General features: G+C 55.2%; 5 protein-coding genes across 5 annotated transcripts; 2 read left to right on the top strand and 3 right to left on the bottom strand.

The window, feature by feature from the left end:
• Positions 1-5,076: 5,076 nt before the first annotated feature.
• Positions 5,077-5,784, top strand: SPBR_03224 (uncharacterized protein; the record flags this gene model as incomplete). Its single annotated transcript, XM_040761527.1, has 1 exon — positions 5,077-5,784. The coding sequence occupies one exon, from the start codon at positions 5,077-5,079 to the stop codon at positions 5,782-5,784; it is 708 nt and encodes a 235-aa protein (XP_040620526.1).
• A 2,717-nt stretch (positions 5,785-8,501) lies between these two features.
• SPBR_02282 (uncharacterized protein) lies at positions 8,502-11,552 on the top strand (the record flags this gene model as incomplete). Its single annotated transcript, XM_040760585.1, has 1 exon — positions 8,502-11,552. The coding sequence occupies one exon, from the start codon at positions 8,502-8,504 to the stop codon at positions 11,550-11,552; it is 3,051 nt and encodes a 1,016-aa protein (XP_040620525.1).
• Positions 11,553-11,957: 405 nt separating this feature from the next.
• On the bottom strand, positions 11,958-13,373 carry SPBR_02797 (uncharacterized protein; the record flags this gene model as incomplete). The annotated part of the gene is made up of 1 exon (XM_040761100.1): positions 11,958-13,373. The coding sequence occupies one exon, from the start codon at positions 13,371-13,373 to the stop codon at positions 11,958-11,960; it is 1,416 nt and encodes a 471-aa protein (XP_040620524.1).
• Positions 13,374-13,522: 149 nt separating this feature from the next.
• On the bottom strand, positions 13,523-15,265 carry SPBR_09118 (Major Facilitator Superfamily protein; the record flags this gene model as incomplete). The annotated part of the gene is made up of 2 exons (XM_040767244.1): positions 13,523-14,975; positions 15,057-15,265. The coding sequence occupies 2 exons, from the start codon at positions 15,263-15,265 to the stop codon at positions 13,523-13,525; spliced, it is 1,662 nt and encodes a 553-aa protein (XP_040620523.1).
• A 322-nt stretch (positions 15,266-15,587) lies between these two features.
• On the bottom strand, positions 15,588-17,298 carry SPBR_02652 (MFS multidrug transporter; the record flags this gene model as incomplete). The annotated part of the gene is made up of 4 exons (XM_040760955.1): positions 15,588-16,415; positions 16,519-16,584; positions 16,650-17,007; positions 17,066-17,298. 4 exons carry the CDS (start codon positions 17,296-17,298, stop codon positions 15,588-15,590), a joined length of 1,485 nt encoding a protein of 494 aa, XP_040620522.1.
• Between the last annotated feature and the right edge of the window lie 92 nt (positions 17,299-17,390).

Here is a 17,390-nt window from a genome sequence, read left to right as displayed (position 1 = left end):
TAACGAGCAGACCTCCCTTCATACCTTTGTTCTCAAGCCTTCTCGGCGTTGAAAAGCCATCTCTTTTGCAGTCTTGTGAATAGAAAAAGTACTCAACGCTATTTGGGAAATAAATAGACAGCATTAGCTGGAATACGTCTTGCGTCCAATTTTCTTCTTACTGCATTAAGCCAAACGACGAGAGAAAAACATGAAAGCAACATAAACTTTTCCAAGATGCCAACGTAGAAATGCATGAACACTTCCATAGTTTGACTATCCGACACGAGGACGGAAAGAATGACAGAATGAGTGGCCAGCACGCAAACAACTTAAAAAGCAATGTATTCTGTTGCGTTTGGAGGTACTTTTCAATTGCTATTTTTTAATAAAAAATAAAGCATATAGAAACAAGAAAAACCCAAAAAAGCCCCAAAAAATATAAATAAAAGGGGGAATAAGTAAATACATCAAATGCCCTTGGGCACTCGCGCATAACACCAAAGTACGTATTGTTCACGGAAAGTCTATTTTGAGTTGACTCTTGATACCCTCACATGACTTTCCACCGTTCAATCAATTTAGTCTCTTTTATTTGCATTTGAAAAATCAAATGCCTCTACTCTCCACACCAACATAAGAGCTATTCAAAGAGAGATTCATGACCTCTGCCAGGGTGCGTCTATTTACAAAGTATATTGAGGCGCACCGACCCCTCACTTCACCCATCCTGTGTTCAACACGACCTGAAAAGAGCGGGCAAAGGAAATGGAAGAAAGACCTTCTGAGGACTCCTAACTGTTAACTTGAGTTACACAGCGGAAGCAGAAGAAGTATATCTACGCCCTGGCGGAATAGGCCGGGTTCACTTCCGGCGCCCTTTGTAAATTAACTTTCACATACCAACATCGTTTCCTTCTGCGTGGAAGGACGATAGGTGGCAAGGGCCGCGGGTATAACTGTGTATCTTCAATTACCGCCATATAGGCACCGTTTTCGTCTATTTCGGAAACCAATCCGGCGTCCATATCGTCCTGTCGACATGCAAGTTGACAACTGCATTTTGAATTCTTGACCAACCTCGCGGACTTTCATGTGGAAGCACATGTGTATGCAGTTCCAGGTTCCCTTGTACAAGGGTTTGCCTCGTGACATGCTGTTGTGTACATCCCTTCTTTTCCTTCCATCGTTTGCTCCCAATGCCTTCAATTCATTGGCTGCTATTGTAAAGCCAAAGCCAAACAAAACTGTAGACGCCGTACTTCAATATGTGACACGTCCGAGGCATGCTTGACTACGAGCCACTTATCTTTGTGTCGAATACCGGTTAAAGTTTCTCGTCACCTTGTCTTAACACCGTACGCCGTGAAAAATGCGTGTGGCCCCAGTGCTGGTCATGTTGACCACATTACTTGATATATATTAAGATGGCCGTTTGCAGGAGCCTCACCATTGCTCTTTATCCCTCCTGTGTGTATGTCCTGGGCACGGTCCAAGCAACTTAGTGAGCCCATTTGCTCTCTTTGCACGACACGGATATCGGCATGGTGCTATCTCGCAGACAGAGTGAAACCTCGGTGTTGCAGTTGTGTTAGCCTTCGAGACCTTTTCATCAGTTGGATCGTTGCCTGCATTGTTGTGTCTATGCAAGCATCCACGTATATGATGCAAAGGACAGTGGCGAAAACGTCAGAGCCAAACACTCAAACTCTCGTGCCCCGACCCCCAGAATCTCCATGTCCAAGCTACGTATAAAGTAAATAACTGCAAGGGGAATCCCAGGTAACGAATCTAAATATAAAAGGCTCGCCTGACCTTGTCGCTATCAAAGCAAAGTTAGGTAAGGAATGGCTGTGATGGTGACATGCTGGCCTATTGTAGCTGACATATTTTTGAAATTAAAGGCCTAAAAAAGTAAGTTATTTAAGAGGACCCCTGCGTTTTCACCATATCAGACCTAACCCACTCAAGTATTTGTGCACGTCACCGATTGTATTGTTTTGACCGTCCTCAGCCGCAGCCATTGGTATCGATGTCTGGTGGTTTTCAGACATTGGGATACGGGAATCTGTTTACGTTTCGCTGTCACCTCATCTAATTTCTTTCACGGAATTCCGAGCTAATAGAGTTTTTTTGGAGCTCAACTGGAAGCGTGCAACGGTATAGACGGAGTAATATGTGCTGTTCTCAGTCAGCTTTTCAAGAACGTAGATCGTTAAATTCTGAGATGCAACTCTACATTAGTTGTAAACACTCCGGATGGTGATTTTAGTAAAAACGAACATAGCTGTCACTCTTGAAAATGCAACGTCCTATCCTTGGTTATTGTTTTCTTGTTTACAAGTCTTTGTCCTCGGGGTCCTTTGACTCATGACAAGGTCGCAATCTTGGTGTCAGTAGCATTGTACAGAAGTAATCTACAGCAAAATTATTATCAGACAGCGCTAAGCTGTACGCAGCTTGGTTATGTTCGCACCGATCGTCAACCCCGCGGATATTACGATTTTATCGAAGGCAGTCTTTTGACACTTGCCGTGTCTTTCAGAACGCGATGTCACAACAGTGGGCCCCCGTTCCATCTTGACTTGCCAGAGTACTAACTGCTATGATAAAGGTGACCGTCATACGGCCTATACCGAATACGGTAGGGATGTTTTGGATGCACCTTCCCGGGGACAATTTTTATCTGCTCCTTATCGAGTTGTGTCGAGGCAGGGTCGTACTTGCTTACTGCGTGTTCCCTAATGTCCATTGTTCCTGCCATATTTGCATTGTTGACAAGGTCTAGTTTTTGCGCCTGGCTTGGAAAGAGGCCCCTGTCGGCAGGGTCGGTCGGCCTTTGTTGTCATAGCCAAGCTCCAAAAAGTTCGTGTGGATCACAGCTCTTTCCAGCATGACGTGCAGCATACGGACTTCCCTTTCCCCGCATGATATGACAAGGTGTGGTACACCCGTTGGAATTCTATTGCCGGTCGACACCCTCTCCTTCGTAGCTTCCCTATGGGGGAGTAATCGCAGCCGTAAGAAAGCAACGACCTAGCTGCTAGGAAAAGAGAGGTAAGGACTACTAGACGACAGCGAGCTAGGAAAGTGCAGCCGGGAGAAGGTCAGAGAAAATACCACATCACCTTCGTAATCGCAAGCTTCCTTCAGGTCCATTCTTCCAATCAATAACAAACGAACCACATCGAAGATGACCTCTAGAATGAATCGATAGAATTTGTCCCGGTGACACCATGGGTACGTACTGGGTACGTGTGGTACACTATCCGCGGTCTAAGCAATCCGGGCCAGGCCAGCACAACAAATGCGGGTGGACAATACAGTGGTGCGACTCCCGCAGGCAGAAAGGCCCGCAGGTCTGCAATCCTCCTTGTGGTAGGCGTTGGGCGAGAACAAAATAAAGCGGTGCTTTTGCCTTGGCATACCGGTCAACATCCTCGGGGTGTTGACCGGCGTCGAAAAAAATCGCGAAACGGCAGCAAAAGTCGAGCCGCAACAAACGGAAGGCCCAGGCCAAACTGAGAGACACGAATACGTCAGACCGATACCAATTTCACCTCCGTTCGGCGAAAGGGACACCAAGGAAAGCAGCTTGTCAGCGGTGTCGAAAGTGTATCTGCAAATCTCACTTGTTGCCAACAACATAGACGAAACGAAGACTTACAAAATTGAATGAAAGGAATCCCATCTTAGTAGATGGGCCCAACCAAAGCGGAGGGCTGAGCTCACACCACATGCCGCTCTTGGGTGGGATGGACCAGCAGCTAGACGCAGCCAATCGTGGATTTCGGATCCAATACCGGTGGGTTGCAGCACGACGGTGCCGTGGGAGGATTAAGGTGGGATGCAGAAAGTTGCCGTTGCAACGCAGCTCAATTTCGCATACTTTTCACATCCCTCTATGTGTCCTACTGGCCGGCCGTTTCTTTTCCAGCCAGGTTTATGCCACCAACTTCGTTTAAAGGTTCCATCCCCCTTCCCGGCTTTTCCGTCGACCAAAAGCATATAAATAAGGGGATGCGGCTGCAGGACGAGAACAGAATTGCCACAAAAGGTACTTCCATGCAGTCACACCCAGTCCCGCATGTACCTCGAGAGTCCAAACCGGCAGGATCTCAGCCAACACGCGACGCAACCCCCCCGGCAAACCTTGGTTATCTCGGCAGATTTTATCTGCTCTGGGGAAATGCATATACTTGCTGTCCTGCACATCTCCAAATTCGATCACCGATCTCCCGTCAATGCTGAAGAGCCTCAAAGGTTCGCACTCCTTGTAATCGGTCCGGCCCGAAGTAAAGGATAGGCAAACGGCGTGATCGGCATCAAAGAACTCGGCGATCCCCAGAACGACTAGAGTTATGGACCAAACCTCTGCCACGGCATTTGAAGGCGAGGGTGATGTTAAATTTATGGGCGATGTAGGTTGATTTTGTCTACAATCTCCAATATTTCTATTGTTGGACTATTCGAAGATGTCAAGTCATCAACCGCAGAAGGTCCCGTCTGTTAACCTGCATTCAGTCTCACAATATGTCGAAAACCACTGTTGCCACTCCAAACTCACTGTTTGTGAGTCCAATATGGGGCGCTGAGACCACATTCTCTACGGCGACCTTCACGCCCGGTATTTACCTGCACGATAGGGATCCTGCATACGGATATATGGATCCCCTCGACACAACTGGATTAACCGATTGGGCCAATTCTATCCCGGGCGACATGGAATCTACCAGAAATTCAACTGTGACAACACTACCTTTGCTGAACCAGTTCCTGTCGACGACACCGCCCAGCAAGGAACACCATACAGGTTGGGCAATGAGCACTACCGACCAGCTACAACCTGGTTCCTCCTCCGCCTCGGCGTCATCCTACGCAAAGATCAATGATGTACCGGCAGCCCTACCTTCGATCCTGCCGGACCAAACCCGCGTTTCGGCACCGACTTTCTCAAAATCTGGCACAGCCGGCCCCGTACGGCCCTCACGTGTAGTCAAGTCAAAATCAAAGCTCGCGGTTGGTAGTACACGGCCGTCTCGGAACAACAGCGGAAACATTGCCAGTAGCTCAAGTCTCGTCCAGTACGTCACCGTAATGGATGATAAGCACCAGACAAACTCGGCTGGCTCCTCATGTGAATCGCCTCCTTTCGACGAGCTGTCGCACCGAAGAAGCCGAACAGGATCGAATTTCAGTAGCAGCGGTGACAGTGGGGGTAGCTCCAATGGTCTTATGACGACAGGTCATGGTGGGAACCACAATGTCACGCTTCGAACAGCCAGCCGCAAGCCAAAGTCACAGCCCACTGCGTCGATAAATGCATCCACGTCAACCGTCACAGGAACCAAGGAGAATGGAAATCCAAAGACTGAGTCGCCCACCTCAGAGTTGCCCGGTGCCGCAGCTTCATCATTGTCACCTGATGGCGACAGCGGGAATACCGAAGGCCTGATAACTGAAGAGCACCGCGCACGCCAGAATCACAACATTGTTGAGAAGCAGTACCGCAACCGACTCAATTCACAGTTTGAGCGGCTGCTTTCCATCCTGCCAGCGAATCAGATGGAAGGTGCCGATACGGGCAAGTCTGTGGATTTTGATGAGCGGCGGATGAGCAAGGCTGAGGTGCTGGACCTGGCACGGCGGCGGATCCATGCTTTAGAGAGCGAGATCAAGCAATTGTACGCCGACCGTGACAACCTGCGCAACAACGTGGCCACGCTCAACCTGGCGATCCGGAACGGGCAGCATCCACAACAGCAGCAGCCACAGCAACAGCAGAGGTTGAGCATCGCCATCTAGGCAGCATACTTTGTATAGCATATAAGAGGAGGCGGTTTAAAATTTACGAGCAACCAAAGGGAGAGGCCAGTTTGTCATTTTGGGTCTAGGAGGCTTGTTGCTTTCGAATTCAGGGCGACCACGACGATAAGCCATGGAGTACATGCAAACCAGGGTTTTTCAACTTGCGAGAAGAGAATTGAGTTGACGTCAAAAATGTTTCTTACTAATTGTGATGGTTTTACTACTAATGTGGCTTTGTTTTGCTTTGCGTTTTTCTTTCGTTGTTGTCCCGCTGTTGATTTTTATATGTAATAACAGCTGAAGATTGTTTATTATCGTTTGGCCGCGACTGTTTACAGATGACGTTACTAAATTTACTAAATTTCTCATAGCTACTGAACTTCACACCGTGCAAATTTTGATATCATGTCGTATTGGTCCACACCACGTACGTATTTCATCAAGGAAAGAAACCAAGTTGCAACGTTCAGATACTCGCTGCAAATAGTGTAAGATTAGGATGAGAGCTGAAATTATGTGCTGATAACCCAATAAGCAAAACAGGCACCGATGTGGTTGCAGTGGGGTCTTACCAACTCCGCCACCGTGCCTTGCTTTCTTCTTACTGAGAGATGCTCTGCATCAGAAAAAGTACCACAGCCAGCCTTGGCCCAGGGACCGAAACCATGGAAAGGCTGTCAGAGAAACGGAGCCAGGGAAGCTCCTGTGGGGCCGTGGATCAGGGAGTCCCGAGCTTGGTCGAGCGCGTCGAGCGTTATTATGAAGACGATGGCAAAGCGCGCCCGTCGCGGTTCTTGTCTTTGCAGTGAAACATACATATCGTCTGGATGCACTTGAGCGCGCAAGCAGGGACGGACGTAGGCGAACGTCTTGGCGTGCATGTCAATACGAATTTGATGATGTTGATGCTCTGGATGTCTTACGAAATACTCGTCTCGGATGGCCTCGATGGCAGCTTCTGTTCAGTTGATAATTTTTAGCCGTGCTATCGACATGCTCTCAGTACGTCTGGAGTTCACATGTTACGACGTTATTAAGTGCTCCCTTGTCTGTATCCCTACGTGCCTGAAAGAACCGAACGCACCGTCAAAGTTTTTTTTTTTGATGTGGTCACTTCTATTTATGGATTTGGTGGCAAATTCTCTGTCAGGGCGTAAAGCGAGTCTAGAACACACTTTCACAGTCTCGGCCTCCTTAGGCACGGCATGGGGAGAGCAAGTCGGTATCAAGCAGAAGATAATATCTGTAAACGATATATCGTCGATTGATGCTCTTAAGTCTTTTGTCAGTGGATTTGTTGTTCTTAATTCGGCTCGTGTTGGTCTACCGAAGCTGCTCCAATCGGGGACCTCAGATGCTCGACGTCATTTGTTTGCGTCGCCAGCTAGACCCTGAACTCGAAACAACGCCGGAAAGAGATCCGCCGAAGCGCTGTAATCACCTAGAACAAAGAAACAAGACAGGACCACTCGCAATGTGTGAGCACTGTGGCGATTGTGGCTACGACTCTCTACACTGCCAGGACCACGGGCCCACAAGTGCCACAGCGCCCACCCCCCTAAATTGTACCTCCCTAGCATCCCGTCGGCCCTATAACGGCCCCCGCTCGTCTTATCAGGGCTCTCGGCGCAAGTGTCGTGCACGTCATTTCAAGTTTTTGTGGATTGTTTTGCCATAAGCTGTCGATGCGGACGGGTTTGCGCATGAGTAGCTATTCGAGATGCATTTTGCAAATCTCTTTAGTAAACACCTGTTTGTCCCAAGAGCGGCCCGAAGTAGAAGTAGATGCATTGTCCGGTAGATGACGAAACCAGCACTTGGGCAAGTCTAGACCATCCCGTCAACCAAAAAAAATGAATAAAAAAATAAATAAAAAAAATAGCAGGAGCGATACAGCAGGGCGGCCTTTTTGCCTCACAAGAAAAATGGAGACTAGACCTCGCCATCTTTATCAGCATTAAGACTAAACAGGAAAGCCCGGCCGGATGCTCTGCACTGGGCTTCCAAATTCAGGATCGACAGATGGCGAGTTTTCCCATCCATTAGCCCTTTGTGACTTCCCCATTCATTCCTTTTGCGGCAGGCCGCAGCTTGTCCATTAGCAGTGTGGTATGCAAAAGATGGCTCCGAAGAGAAGGAGCAAGTAAAGGTCTCCTTCCCGATTTCCCGGTACTTATGGTCTGTCTATCGCTCCTTCTCTCGTTCTTTTCTCGCTCTTACTTTCGTTTTTGAAAGGACCCCGCGAGCCTGCCTCTACTCCCCTGCATTGTTGTCGCGTCTTTGCCCAATTATCGCCACTTTCAAAGCATCTATTGCTGTTCCCAATCGCAACTGGTTGGCGTTCAACCGGGCAATTTTACGATTTTGCATCTTCCCCGCTCTGTTGTCGACGGGTGACGACCAACGACTGCGGTTCATATATTCCCCATCCTCGTCACGCATTGACACGCATCACAATACGACGAGCTTGGTCCTGACTTTGAACGACGATGTCGTAACGATCTACGGCAATTTGGATGTGGAAACCAGCAAGAGTACGGAGGCTCATATCCAAACCAAGCCCCCGATTTCGCATGTGTGCATTTGACGTCGAGTTGAAATTGGTTGACACGGCACGCAAACTGCGCACAGGGCACAACAACGAGTATTTTTAACACTTGCCTGCTCGACTTCGACCTGAGAGCGACCATCCAAGGGCACATACACAAACCGTCATGTCGACGCCAAACGAAACGGCGACGAACCCTTTTGACGCAATAACGCCCCCGATAAAGGGTAAAGAGAAGAAAAGAGTGGGCTGGTCGCAGGGAAATTCAACGCCACACCAAGCACACTCTGTTCCGGGCTCGGCTGGAGAAGGCCGCGGAACTGGCCCGTCGCAGGCCGGCCATGCGTCCCATGACGAAGACCGGACCTCACACGACGGCGTTGACCACCACGAACTGACACGGGCTCTCACGCGAATCCTTAGCAACGAGAAGCTACAGCGTGGCACCGACAATTCACCACCTGGCGAACAATCAGGTGCTGCCACGTCGAGCCACCCGCCGCACGAGCCGGCTCTTTCTCCGGTTCCGGCCGTGACTGTTCTTGCTGAGCCAGCACCCCCGTACTTCCCACCGGCCCGACAACAACAGCAAGAGCAGTCTGAAAAGGCTGCACGTGAGCGTGCCGATCGTCTCGCCCAAAGTGTCGAAAGGGACTACTCGAATCCTGCGTCGCGAGCTGAGTCTGTAGCAGGCGGGTCAGGCGACGACGACGACGACGAAGAGGCAGCTGCAGCCGAAGGAACGCTCTTTGGATTGCGGCGGCGGCGGTGGAGAAGCGGCACGATCAGCCGCGGCAACGAAGTCCGCGACCACGACGATGAAAATGGCGAGGGGCGTAATGATGGTCACGACAACGAAGACGATGAAGAGCACCAAGAGATCGACCCTCACATGGCCGCGCAAACCTTGGTTCGGTCGCACACGCGAGGACATGTTCCCAAGGCGGCCATTCTTTCGCAACAGGTGACGGACGACACTGGTTTCCATTACGACGCAGCCATGGCACACTCGGGCAACTCGACCCCCGGCAACACGTTCGGACACGACACCGAGGAATATGTACCGCCACCAAACAAGTACAACGGCGGAATTCTGTCGTCGCTCCTCCGCCTGTACAACCACCCGAATGCGTCCGCCAGCAACAGTGCCGTCAACTCTGAGCGCAGCACACCCACGGGGACGCCTGCTTCGTCTCGGCCTCCGTCCCCGGGTCCTGGCGATGGCAGCGAGACACCGAAGCGACGCAGCGGATTCTTTGGAAAAAAGACCGGCAAGCCTCACGAACACGACGGAACCCACACTCCCAAAACCAAAGGCCAACCCTGGGGCGTTTTCCATCCAAACCACAAACACTCCCACTCCACGACGAGTCTCACGGCTGGCCTCCTCGGGACGTCGTCCATTTTGGCGTCGACGGGCTCGGCTGGCATTGGCCAGGCGGTGACAGAGCGGGTCAAGCGTGAACGACCGCCTCTGAAGCGCAACCGCCACTCAGCGGGCAGCATCTTCACGACAGGGTCACCCAAGTCCCGCGAGGGCAGCAATGGTGGAGGCGGGCGCCGTCGCCGCCGCGAAGAAGAGCAGATGCGCATCACGAAGCACATTGCAGAGGTGCTTTCACGGCACCGATATCTGACGCTGTTGTGTCGAGCCCTGATGATGTACGGCGCCCCGACGCATCGCCTCGAAGACTATCTCAAGATGTCGGCTCGCGTATTGGAGATTGAAGCGCAGTTCCTCTACATTCCCGGCTGCATGCTCGTGAGCTTTGACGACAGCAGCACGCATACGGCCGAGGTGAAGCTGGTCCGGGCGCCGCAGGGCGTCGATCTGGGCAAGCTCAGTGATGTTCACACCATCTACAAGGAAGTCATTCACGATCATATCAGTGTGGACGAGGCCATATCACTGCTCAACGGCATCACGAGCAAGCCGCCAAAGTATAAAGTCTGGATGCGCATTCCCGTGTACGGACTGGCGTCGGCATGCGTAGCACCTTTTGCCTTTGGCGGTCGCTTCATCGACATTCCCATGTGCTTCGTCCTCGGTTGCGTTGTCGGGATGCTTGCGCTCATTGCCGCGCCGTCCAATGCCTTCTACTCCAATGTTTTTGAGATTACGGCCGCTGTCATCACCTCCTTCCTCGCGCGCGCAATCGGATCCATTGCAGGCGGCAAAATCTTTTGTTTCTCGGCACTCGCCCAGTCGGCCATTGCGCTCATTCTGCCGGGCTACATGGTCCTTTGCAGCAGCCTGGAGCTGCAGAGCCAGAATATTGTGGCTGGCTCTGTGCGCATGGTGTATGCCATGATCTACACGCTCTTCCTCGGTTACGGCATCACCATTGGCACGGCCGTCTACGGCGCGATTGACAGCACCGCGGTCAGCACCACAAACTGCACCAACTCGCTCTCGCGGCCGTGGTACTTCTTGTTTGTGCCGTTCTTCACCATCTGCCTCTGCATCATCAACCAAGCCAAGTGGAGACAGATACCCATGATGGTCCTGATTTCCTTGGGCGGCTTTGCTGTCACCTCGTACGCTTCGAGCTACTTCAGCAACAACGCCCAGATTCCGAACTCGTTGGGTGCGCTGTGCATTGGTATCTTGGCCAACGTGTATGCACGCACCAGTCCGTACTTTGAGCGCTACGTTGCGCCTCTGCGCGCAAAGTACTTTGCGCCGTTGGCCTCATCCATCGGCCGTCGCAAGAAGCGTCTGTCGCGCCGCGACGGCCAGGGCGCCGGCGACGACTACTTTGATATGCCGCCGTACCGCAAAGGCGAGGAGTCGCGTGCCGAGGAGGGCGCCATCTGCCTCACCAAGTCCAACAGCAGCGGCAACGAGCGGACGGCCGCCGAGATGGATGCGGACAAAGCAAAGGCCGAGAAGAAGGCGCCGGGCAGCCACGAGGTCATTGGCTACGGCCTGGCCGCCGCGGCCATGCTGCCGGCCATTTTCGTGCAGGTGCCGTCGGGCCTGGCAGTCAACGGCTCTCTGCTGTCAGGCATTAACGCGGCCAACGATCTGACAGGCAACTCGTCGACATCGCGTGGCTCGGGCAACAGCACCGACAGCAGTGCCATCAATAACGTGTCCTTTACGGTGCTGCTCAGTGTCATCCAGGTGGCCATTGGTATTACGGTGGGGCTGTTCTTTGCGGCCATCATCGTGTACCCGCTGGGCAAGCGGCGCAGTGCCCTGTTCAGTTTCTAAGCCAATGTGTCACTCTGTCGCCTGCCTTGCTTAAACGGCATACCGCCGTATCTCCATATTCTATGCGCATTGTGTCGGTGTTTGATTTTCATCAAGGGTCTGGCGTTCTTATTTCCCATTTTCAAATTAGCATTTTAAAAGGAGCATCCACATATTGAAAACACCACAGCAAGGGGACGATTTGTGTATGTATTCACATGGCATTATTTAGACGAGTTAATGACAAAACAATCAAAAGAGCCAAAGCCGCATGCAATACAAGTAATAATATTTGCTACATGCATCGTCACCTTGCAAGATGCCTCCAATGCAGAGACAGCACTTCTCTTTATGCCTGAGGTACTGGGCCTGTCGTGTCCGTCTACTGATGCACATCGCACAATGCAATTAGGTGCCTGCTGCCGGCTAATCCTTGAAAAACGCCAAGCAGTCGTCAATGTTGGCGCGGATGGACTCGACATAGGACTTGCCGCCCCGCCGCGACCGAACGTCGTCTTGTGCCATGACTGTGGCAAACAACTGGGCGCGGTCGGCGCGGGAGAAGAGTCCCGGCGCGACAGCCAGCTCGCCGTCTTCGTCTGGGCCAGGCCGGAGACAGTAGTCTCTTGGCACCCCCAGGCAGCGCTCGACAGACTGCATCTGCGCATAAATCGCCTCGAGGAGACCGGCCGCGTACGCTTTGAGGGGCATGTCCTGCAGGGTGGCGACGCCGCCGATGCGCAGGACGGACTTGACTTGGACGCAGTCGAGGGGCATGATGGGCCCCGGCAGCAGGGCCAGCTTGCGGATAGTCTCGTGGGTGCGGTGGAAGAGGACGTCAAAGAGGCGCATGAGGGCGAGGTACGTCGACAGGGCGAGCAGGAGCACTTCGGTGGGCAATGCTGCGCCCGGGGAAGCGCCCGGGGACGCGCCCGAGGATGCACCGGCGGTCGTGGCCGGCGCGGTCGTGGCCAGGACGTGGAGAATGTCAATGAGTTTCTTGCTGCAAGTCAAGAGGGCGGCGGGCGGGTGCTCGGGCACGTTGCTGTCGGCGCCCTCCTGGCCGTTGTCAATCGTGCACCAGTGGTGGACGGCGACGGGGTCGGCATAGTAGGCGTCGACGGACCCGATGCGCTGGTCGATTTCGTCACGCAAGGCCGCGAGCGAACGCGCGGCGCTGACACTGGGCGGATGTCGCAGGCGGTACGGCGGGTAGAGAGCGACGGCGTGTCCCGGCGCGCCCGCGTCGCCGAGGTCCATGTCGCCGTCCAGGAGAAGATCCATGTCCAGAGCAAAGACGCTGCTGGCGATGCTCGAGCAGGAGGTCGTCTGCAGATCGGGCGCCGTAAAGTCGGAGGCCGAGTCTGTCCGCGCGAGGCCATGCGGCGGCAGTGGCGGCAGCTGCGAGAGCGGCAGCGGCAGCGGCAGCGGGTTGCACGGATCCGCGTCGCTGGTGCTGGTGCTGGTGTTGGTGCTGGTTCCTGGTCCTGCGGTGCTGTCGTCGACCAGAGGACCAAAGAACGTGGCACTGTCGCCCAACGCCAGCGCGGCCCATGCTTCGGCATCGTCAACCGCCGCTGGTTGCTGTTGCTCATCCGACGTTGCCGGCGTCGGAGGAGATGGCCGGTCGCCGTCGGCAGGACTGCGCCGTGGCCGTTTCGGCGGCCGTCCTGGCTGCCCGGCAGCGCCCGTGACGCAGGGTGAGCCCAGGTAGCTGCAACGGGCGCAGGATGCCATGCTGTCTTGTGGGCGCAGGCAGCGCACGCGCTTGGCCCGGCACGGGTCGCAGGCGGACCGCTTGAGTGGCTTCGCTGATGCTGACATGGGACATGTGGATGTCATGATTTTGTGATGTATTGTTTGCTGCCAGAATTGTTTGTACAAAGTGACGTGCGACGTGTGCTGTAATTACTGCCTACTATAATTATGTAAACGGCGCCAAAACTCTCCGAGGAGGTTTTCTTTTCCTCGGAGGGTATCCTGCCGGCCAATCAGCAGCCACCATTTGACCGCGCCCGGACACCTTCTGCCTGTTGGACATCCTTTGACACCCGTTCCTCCTTCGTCTCAACCATGCCAAAGTCTGTGTCGTTCTGCTCGCGCAGCGGCACGTGCTTCATGGCTGCTGTTGCCAGCAGTCCGAGGCCGCCAAATGCAATGGCGACCTGCCACGACCGCTGCAGCGCGGCGCTTTGGACGGTGATGACCTGTGCACGCGTCTCGGGGGACAGTGTGTCGAGAAATCGGACGTCGGCCGCCCCATATGCCCCGCCGGATTGGAAGACGGAGGCCACCGCTTGATCTGTGATGATGGCGGCTGCCAGCTGCGCCGCCCGGTTGGTGTAGATGGCGCCGGCAATGGCGACGCCCCACAGAATGCCGAAGCTGCGCATCACGCCCCAGGTCGCCGTGGCCAGCGCCGTGTCCTTGTCCGTCAGCGGCGCCAGCAGCGCGGGCAGCAGGGCGGCCATGCCGACGCCGGCGCCAAAGCTCTCGAGCACTTGGAAGCCGACCCAGGCGGCCGTGCTGGACGCGGCGTCGAGCAGCGAGAACAGGCCGAAGCCGACGGCGACGAGCGCAAAGCAGACGGCCAGGATGGGTCTGTAGCGTCCCAACCGGGACAGCAGGAGGCCGCCGAGGATGGCGCCCGGGAGAAGCGCCAGAATGGTGGGCAGCAGCGCAATGCCCGCGCGGTAGGCATCCAAGGCGAGCACGCCCTGGAAGTAGACGGGCAGAAAATAGAGCGCCCACATGGTGACCAGGCCGTGCGCAAAGGTGAGCAGAAACACAATGGCGGTCGTGCGGAGGCGGAAGAGGCGGAGCGGCACCATGGGGTGCGGCGCCAGGCGCGCCTGTCCTTCCAGCGCCAGAAAGACGCCCAGCGTGGCCAGGCCGACGAGCAGCGGCACAAGCACGCGATACGACGACCACGGGTAGGCGCCGCCGGCCCAGCCTAGAGCAAGGAGGACGGGGACCGTGCCGCCGACAAAGAGCACGCTGCCCAGCCAGTCGAGGCTCGCCAGCTTCGTGGCCACGGTCTGCGAGCGGTCGTACTGGACGCGCAGCACCGCCGCCAGCAGCACCACGGCCACGCCGCCCGTCGGCAGCGCCATATAAAAGGCCCAGCGCCAGGTGCTGTACCGCACCAGCAGCCCGCCAAACAGGGGGCCCAGCGCGGCACCCAGGCCGACCATGCTGAGCACGGCGCCCATGTACGCGCCCCGCTGGCGCAGGGGCACCAGATCGCACACGACAATCTCGCAGAGCACGCCAATGCCGGCGCCGCCGATGCCCTGGACGGCACGGCCGGCGACCAGGGCCGTCATGGACGTGGCGCGCCCGCAGACGGCACTGCCGGCCATGAAGAGCACGCCGGACGTGATCAGCGGCCAGCGGCGGCCAAACACGTTGGCCAGTTGCCCGAACATGGGCAGCAGCGAAGTCCTGGCGCGGCGCGTGTACGTTAGCGTGCTGGCGGCAGACTGCGTGGCATGGAAACGAATGATAACGCTGACGCTGCCTCACATGCTCAAAAAGTAGGCATTCGACACCCAGATGTAGTTGTCGCCGCCGCCGAGATCCGCCACAATCGACGGCAGAACGGTCGACGTGACCGTGGCTTCCAGGGATGTGAGAAGGCTGATGAACGACAGGGCCGCGAGAATCGCCCAGAACCGTGGCCCCGGCTTGAAGGTCGGGAGGCTCCTTGCCGGTTCCTCTTGTGTGGAGTCCATGGGAGTCGTTGGCGGCACCGAAGACAGTCGGAGGTCGAGATTGTGTCAGGCGCGTCCAACAAAGCATGCCAGGAAATTGGACTCTATTTACATATATATATACGGGTATGGGTGTTTGTGGTTATCTATGGTGTACAGGTTGCGGGAGTTGCATATTTGCCTTTGTTTCTCTTGTAGGCCAGCTCCGCGGAGGGTTTGCGTGGTGGATATCTGACATAAACCAGCTCGGCCGCGCATGCTTTAGTAGCTGCCCCTTTGTCTTGTCCGTTTTCATAATCATCCCGTTCTTCATCACGCCGTCTCAAACTACCAGCGCAGCGTTCTATGTGACATTCGATGTGTACTTGCCCCGGGCTCGGATCTGTGGCCCATATTTGGCAAAGACAAAGGGAATAGGAATATTGAGCACGGCAAAACAGCCGAGGACACTACACGCCCAGCCGTTGCCCAGTCGCTCGTACCACGGACGCACCAGCAAGGGCAGAGCGGCCGCAAACACGCTCCGTGCAAACGTGTTGGCCGCCATGGCACTCGCGCCCCAGCGGTGGAAGGTGTCTACGATGTAGTTGACGGCGCTCGTGAAGATGGTGTAAAAGGCGAAGCCCATCATGGCGACGCCTACGGTGGGGACGATCCAGTGCACGCTGGGGGTGGACGCCCAGCCCATCAGAAACAGGCCGCCGGCCAGCACAAACGACGCAAGCTTCATGGGCGGCAGCCGCGCCTCGGGCACCGCCCGGCCGCCGTTGGCCGCGAGCATGCGGTTGTAGTGCTGCTGGCTGTGCCAGCTGAGGGCGGCGCCGCCGACAATCCCCACCAGCACGGCCAGAAAGGGCAGCGCGCCCGCGAGGCTGTTCCAGCCGCGGGTGTCCTGGAAAAGGATGGGAAAGGACGCCAGGCTGGCATAGAAGACGCCGTAGATGAAGGACGCGTAGATGGAGACGGTCAGGCAAATGGGCGTGACGAGCATCTGCAGCGGCCGCAGACCGAACTGGACCGCCAGCTCTTTGAAGACAATGTCCTTTTCCTCCCACTCCGCATGCAGGGCCCAGTTGCCCGTGGCCTTGCGGAGCGCACGGGCCTTTCGGGTGAGCAGCACAGGACTATACGTCTCGTCGATGAACAGGAGGCCAAGAACGAGGATGGTACCCTGGAGTAGGGCGGTGATCTGAAACAAGAAACACGGCAAAGGATTCGAGCTTTCGGTCAGAGGGGTATCCGCTGCCTTTTCTGGTGGGTCGTGACAAACTTACGTATTCTGTCCACCGCCAGCTCGCGCCGCATAAAACAATGGCGCCGCCAACCACGGGCGCCAGGTTCTGCACGATGTTAGTCAGGCTTACTATAAAGCGACCCTTGGATCCCAACATGGCCTGGAACGCACCGGGCCCCCGCACACCAATAGCATGTAGCCCACGATGGCGTTGCCGCGCTGCGACGCCCCCCACAAGTCCACCATCACGCCGCCCATGCAGGTGATCGGCGCCGTCCCCAGAAAGCCCGTGAAGAAGCGAGTCAGCAGCACCGTCTGGATGTCCTTGGCCGTGGCCGTGCCGACGGACATGACGGTCGACACGGCGTACGGCAGCAGGACGGCCCATTTGCGGCCGTAGATTTCCGACAGCGGCGCCCACAAGAACGGCCCAAAGCCCCAGCCGAGAAGCAAGAGGCTCGTGCCGAGCAGCGCCACCTCGGACGAGACGGCAAACTGCTCGGCCACCTTTTCGTTGGCGGGGGCATATCTGCCAGTCAAGTTAGTGGCTTGCTCTTGGTTTCCCTTGGCTGTCGTGGGCGACATACGCTGTACTAGCCCAGACGGAGCCGAAGCTCGCCATGCTGTAGAGGAGACTTGTATAGACGCGTTTTGAAAACGGCCAGTTGCGCGGGTTGTACCTGTCGTCCGGGCCGTCAAAGGACACAATCATGGAGGCTGTCGACAATGCGACGCTGCCTGGCTCGACGTCTGTCGATTCATTTTTCGTGGGTGTTGTTGTTGTTGTTGTTGTATTTGTCGCTGCCGTTGTTTGGTCCATTTTCGGGTAATATCAGCGGTTTTCCTGGCAAGCAAATTCACGGCACGCAAAATCGTGCTCGAAAATAAGGTGTGGCTGCTGTTGGCACCGTG

Source organism: Sporothrix brasiliensis (genome assembly GCF_000820605.1).
Source record: "Sporothrix brasiliensis 5110 chromosome Unknown Cont17, whole genome shotgun sequence".
Taxonomy (NCBI): Eukaryota; Fungi; Ascomycota; class Sordariomycetes; order Ophiostomatales; family Ophiostomataceae; genus Sporothrix; species Sporothrix brasiliensis.
This window is presented reverse-complemented; position numbering and strand designations above follow the sequence as displayed.